Below are 5,609 nucleotides of genomic sequence, written 5' to 3' on the forward strand. Positions count from 1 at the left end.
AATTGGGGGTTTTGTTATTTTTTTTGTTTCAATTAGCTTATGTATGAAAACTATGACTGATGTTTACAAGGATTGAAGTTTTTATTTATTTATTTATTTATCTATTAAATACCATGATTATTTAATTAAGTTTTAGAGTTTTTTAAGTTTTTTTTTTAATAATATTTATTTTTATTTTTAAAAATGAAAATATTAATTTAGATACTTTTATATTTTTAATTAATATTAAACATGATTCTACATGCTTGATAATCATAAATGCATAATTGATGATGTGAGGATTAGGGTTTTGATTTTGTATTTTTTTATATGACATGAATTTTGGATTGTGCTTTTAGGGTGCTGTGTATTTTTTATTTTAATTAGCATTAAACATGAATAATGAATACTTGACTTTGTTTAGAACTTAAAATTTTAAGATTTTTTTTTGTTTCAGTTTGCATAGATGAGAATTTTAGTTTTTTTTTTTATTTCAATTAACATGTATTTGTTTTTCCAAATAGCAATAATCATGATTTCATCTTTGATTTCTGTTATGGTTTGATGTTTTTGTGTTTTTTTTTAATTTATTTTAGTATTCCATATATGTATACTGTTATAGAAATTATTTTTTATTTTTTCTGTGCATTTATGCCCATCCTAGTTTAAATTCCTGCGGATGTTATTCCTTGGTCATTGGTCATATGGCATTGCTTCTTTCCATAAATTATTAACAGTCTATTGTCCTTTAATTTATCATAAAAAGAACTGACTTTGCTCGTACCCCAAAGCACTGGCTTTGCCACACGATCAAAATTAGATTTTCCTTTTTATTTTTTCATTGTCGGAGAAGGCTTGCGCATGATCTGGTTTAAGTTACACTGCATTGTCATCTCCTGACATTTCTTGGGCCTCTGAAACTTTCTTTTCATGCAAAACTCCAAAAAACTACGCATTTCTTCTAGTTCCACTGTTGAGTGGAAGCAAAGCAACAAAAAAGAATGCTACTATGTAGCAAGAATATCTCAAAGAAATAGCAAACCGGTGTTTTTTCCCTTTGATTTTGGGTTTTTTTCCCAATTCACAGAAACAATCAACCAATGGTCCTTACTCCTGAATTTTTTGCGTCTCAAAGCTCTTTTTCTTATCTCTCTTATTACATGAAAGAAGAAATGCTTTGCTGCCCCTCATGGATTAATCACATCTCCACAGGACAAGATTAGGGACTCTACAAAGGCGTCACTGTACTCATCCAGGCATTGAACATTTTTCAATTCTCCAAGGATTCCATCAACATCATCAAAAAACCCGTGGCTGTAGCTAGCAGAATCCTGGCACTCAAAATAGGTCTGAATATCATCTAGGAAATTACATGGCCACAGTTCATCGGATTCTGGCAGCACCTCTCCGCAGTCAGCTGAAGTCCTCTCAAAACCCTCTTTGAGTTTTGAGGATTGCAGAAGGAGCCCAATTGCAGAAGAGGCAGCCGTGTCAGTTCTTAGTTTCTGCTGATGGAAGCCTGACACTGCGTCTTCATGGATGCCGGATGACTGATCCATTGGTGGCAATTGAATACTAGCTTCATTATCACTTATGGTGGTAGTGCTGTTGATCATGTCATTCTTGATGATAATGCTGTTGTTGTTGGTGGTAGTAATGTTGTTGGCACAACCAGAAGCAGCATCATTCGGTTTGAGCCACTTGATATAGCGACTCAGATCAAAGTTGGTGACCGCATTTCGGCCTCGATATTCAATGGCTGCCATGTCATAGGCTGTCGCCGCCTCCTCTTGTGTTGCTGACCAGTAATGAGGAAAATTGAGGATCATTGATGGAGAACAGCAATAATTGCAACAAGAAAAGTACAGTCCAATAAAATCTACAGTTGGGGTTCACACAAAGTGTTTGGTGAGGAATTTAAGGGGTGCAAAATGCTGTTGGTTACTTTGAGGAGTTGGGAAAATTTTAGGTGGGGGTAGGAGAGTACCAAATGTTCCTAAATACAGGTATTTGTTGCCAAAGACTCGGCCAATTCGCGCCTCCCATCGTCCATTTTGATGATGCCTGGAGAATTAAATGAGAAAAAATTAGACAATGACAGGGAAACTGAATTTTCATGATCCCACTTATGTTGACTGTCATCCATCTTTGAGGCTGACGGTACCTCGGTTGAGATGTTGAAGGGTAAGCTCTAGATCACCGATTCACCACTAAGATCAAAATGGCCTGGAGAGTTAAACTTTCCTCCTATATATTTCCCAAAAGAATTAGAGAACGACAGGGAAACTAAATTTTCATGACCCTACTTATGTCAAGTGTCATCCATGACAGCTGCTTGGCTAACAAGTTGAAGGGTAAGCTTTAGTTCACCAGCAAGACCAAAATGGCCTGGGTAGTTGAACTTTCCTCCTGTATATATTTTCCAAAAGAACTAGAAAATGACAGGGAAAGTGAATTTTCGTAACCCCACTTTTGTTGAGTATCATTCATGACAGATACTCGGTCAACATGTTGAACGGTAAGCTTTAGTTAACTACCAAGACCAAAATGGCTGGGATAGTTGAACTTTCCTCTATGTTTTTCCACTGCAAGCAGTGCTTGAATTCCATTGAAAATCAACTTTTTCTGAAACTTTTGCCTTCAAGTAGAAAATTGAAAATGGAAGGATTTTCAAATTTTCTATGGCATGCAATGATATTGTTCAATGCTAATTAAAATCCATCCTTCAAATTCTAGATTGAGATACTACTATCGTTAGGAAATTAACACAAAAAAAATAGAATTGTCTCATCCAAAATGCAAGTTTAAAGGGGTCTTTACTGACCTTGCAACTCCTCGATATTTAGATACTCCTCTGGAGAAACCACTACTTTTCCTGTTTAAGTAGCATGGTTAATCTGGCAAATCTCCTGTGCGTCTATCTATATAACTTGTTTCAAAAGTATATGTATATAACTATTACCTTCTCAGTGATCCAATATATTCTTCCTTTGAGAAACCTTCCATCTCCTTAAGTTCATCATTGTAAGTGGATATCTAGTAAATAAAACAAAATCCAATAAGAACTGGTTTTATTCTCTTAACAGATTGATTGATGGAAATTTCAAGTATAAAAAAGAAAAAAAAAATAGTTCTAAAACAGAGCATGCCCCATTGTACTGACCGGAAAATTAAGCAGCGTGTCATGCCCCCAGTACTTCAATGCTGCAAGGTCATAAGCACGAGCTGCCGCTTCTTCATCATCATAAGCACCTATAACCACCCAATATTTCATAAAGCAAATGGATTACAAGGAACAAAAGCACCAAGCAAACCAAATAAAGTTTGAATTGAAAAGGATGGAAGCAGCTATTAAATACTCACCTAGATAGACTGCAACACCAAGTAACATTTGAAGGACATCCCAATAAAGAGATTATGTTAAAGAAAGAAATTAGTTGCAGAATAAGTTGAGGTCCCAAAAGAAAAAGAAGAATGGGAATCCATTAAATGAAAAAAAATAGAAGCTGGAGAAAATTTTCACACCAACCTTGTCGTCCTTTCTTATTCTGAGATTTATTCCAACAATCCTTGTCCCACAGATGCGCTTCGTACCGGCCGGTCCAGCGATGCCTGAAAATGGCAGGTTCTCAAATCAAGACTGTACTTTCATCTCCACTAAAATAGAAAAAAAAACAAAGAAACAAAAATTGTACCCTTAAACCAGCCATCCATGCCCAAGGCAGGGTAGAACACAATTCTTCAAAATTTTGCAGTTATTAGTGATGAAGAAATGAACTAACAAGCATGATCAACCAAACTTCATTAAACAAAACATGTTCTACTGCTAACTTAACAAAAGCTATGCATCATTAAAAAAAAAAAAAGAGAACATATAAATGGAAGAAAAGATAATTAAAACATGAAATTGTACTCAAAACTCGAATAGATTTCAATGAGATGTGATTTACATCAAATGAAACATCAACAAGTTCATGAATTGCACTTTTTCTTTTTTCTTTTTGGAGACTTCATCTGTTTCTATCAAACATAAAACAAGTTCAGTTGTCAGCAGCTGCACCCACTAAGATGGGAGGTTTTTCAAGTTACATGAATTGAAAATCAAGAAGCCCAAAAAGTTGAACAATGGAAGAAGATGAAGCACCTGGTGACACCCCGGAAAGCGGAGCTCTTCTGAGAAGGACAATCCCTTGGCACAGACTTCCTGGTTCTCTTGGGCTTCATAGTGGGCTTGCTGTTTCTTTGCTGATTCTGATTCTCTTGCTGTTGAGATGAGCTTTTGGTCATGGTTTCCCGAGTCTTGGAAGTGGCAGACAAAAAAATAAAGAAACAGAGGTGGGGGAGACCGAGTCTATGCTTTCTTCCAACGTTCTTCACAAGGGCTGTGAGGATTCAATAAGGACAGAGGTACGGGCCTTGAGTTGCATGTTCTTATTGGGAGGAAGAATCTCTCTCTCTCTCTCTCTCTGCATAAGCTTGCAAGCATTTCCCACCATTTATTATGCACCTATTTGTATGATAAATCTAGCCGCCCCAACTCCAAAATCAAGCAGGGGGTTTCTATCGAGGCCACGAACATGGAGGGGCCCGTGTTTTCGCAATGTCCCATGAACAGTCATTTTCATATGAGAAGGAGGAATAGGCGAACCAGACCTCTACAGGAACTGGCGGCTACTGTGACCCGCTGTGGAGCCCACACCCTGATTGTCAAGTTTTTTTTTTTTTTGTATGAACATCCTTTTATAGACAAGGAAAACGTGTAGCTCACGGGCAATTCAAATGTTTCTACAAGGGCGTGTTTTTTATATGGATAATAAAGAATACAATTTGCTAAGTTGTTTGTATATACAAACAATTCCTACCAGACTTATGTACATAGAGAATGCGTTCGACCAGCCCCTTGATTCCAGTCTCATATGAACCGTCCGATCTGCTGATTGGATTGTTCACGCAAAACTTGTTCAATTGAATTTAAATGTTGTTTTTTGGAATTTTTAGAGAAAAAAAATGAAAAAGATACCGCCCTTGGGACCTCCTCGGACCGAGCTCCCTAGATGATGCTTCTCATCGGAACCCACTCACCGACCGCCCCTCTCACTCTCTCATCCTCCCTCTTTCCCCTCTCTCTCTCTCTCTCTATCATCTTTCCTCTTTTCCTTCTCTTTCCTCATCAACTCAGGTCAACGGACTACCATCCTCTTCTACCTCTGTCCCGCGATGTGACTCCTTCCCTTTTATTTTTTCCTCTTTGTTCTTGATTTTTTTTCTGTGTTTTCTTTTGTCTTTCTGAGACTAGTAATAAATCAATTTTTTTATTTATTTATTTTGATCTCATCCTCTCTAGGTTGTTGTTTTCCGACTGTTTTGTGAGACTTTTGTTTGTTTAAACTGAAAATCGGTGGCAGAAACTAAGAGGAAGGAGAAGGTGAGAGAAAAAAAAAGAAAAAGAGGAATCAAACTCTTGGATTGCAGGGTCAATCTGATAGGAATCAACTCATGTATTGCACTTTTTTTGACAAAAAAATGCTTTAATTCCAAAAGAGGCATATGGGTTAACTCGGGTACCCATTTTTTCGTTTTCCCAAAACGAGGGACTGATCGAACGTACTTCTTATATATATATATACTTA

At 36.9% G+C, this 5,609-nt stretch overlaps 1 protein-coding gene across 1 annotated transcript; it reads right to left on the minus strand.

Annotated features, from left to right (window-relative positions):
- Nucleotides 1-1,166: 1,166 nt before the first annotated feature.
- LOC149838888 (AP2-like ethylene-responsive transcription factor At1g16060) lies at nucleotides 1,167-4,376 on the minus strand. The gene is made up of 8 exons (XM_090008340.1): nucleotides 4,124-4,376; nucleotides 3,509-3,591; nucleotides 3,343-3,351; nucleotides 3,143-3,231; nucleotides 2,942-3,015; nucleotides 2,804-2,854; nucleotides 1,967-2,043; nucleotides 1,167-1,777 (listed from the first exon to the last, which is right to left on the minus strand). Exons 1-8 carry the CDS (start codon nucleotides 4,264-4,266, stop codon nucleotides 1,167-1,169), a joined length of 1,137 nt encoding a protein of 378 aa, XP_089864466.1. The 5' UTR covers nucleotides 4,267-4,376.
- Between the last annotated feature and the right edge of the window lie 1,233 nt (nucleotides 4,377-5,609).

Source organism: Nuphar pumila, chromosome 5, assembly GCF_984573655.1.
Source record: "Nuphar pumila chromosome 5, dmNupPumi1.hap1.1, whole genome shotgun sequence".
In the NCBI taxonomy this organism is placed as follows: domain Eukaryota; kingdom Viridiplantae; phylum Streptophyta; class Magnoliopsida; order Nymphaeales; family Nymphaeaceae; genus Nuphar; species Nuphar pumila.

What these genes read in the sequence shown, in the direction of transcription:
- LOC149838888 (XM_090008340.1), bottom strand. Translation starts at nt 4,266, where the DNA reads ATGACCAAAAGCTCATCTCAACAGCAAGAGAATCAGAATCAGCAAAGA. An exon ending in GCTTTCCGGGGTGTCACCAG is followed by an intron (nt 3,592 to 4,123) that starts GTGCTTCATCTT and finishes TGCCATTTTCAG; the next exon opens with GCATCGCTGGACCGGCCGGT. An exon ending in CCTGTATTTAGGAACATTTG is followed by an intron (nt 1,778 to 1,966) that starts GTACTCTCCTAC and finishes ATTACTGGTCAG; the next exon opens with CAACACAAGAGGAGGCGGCG.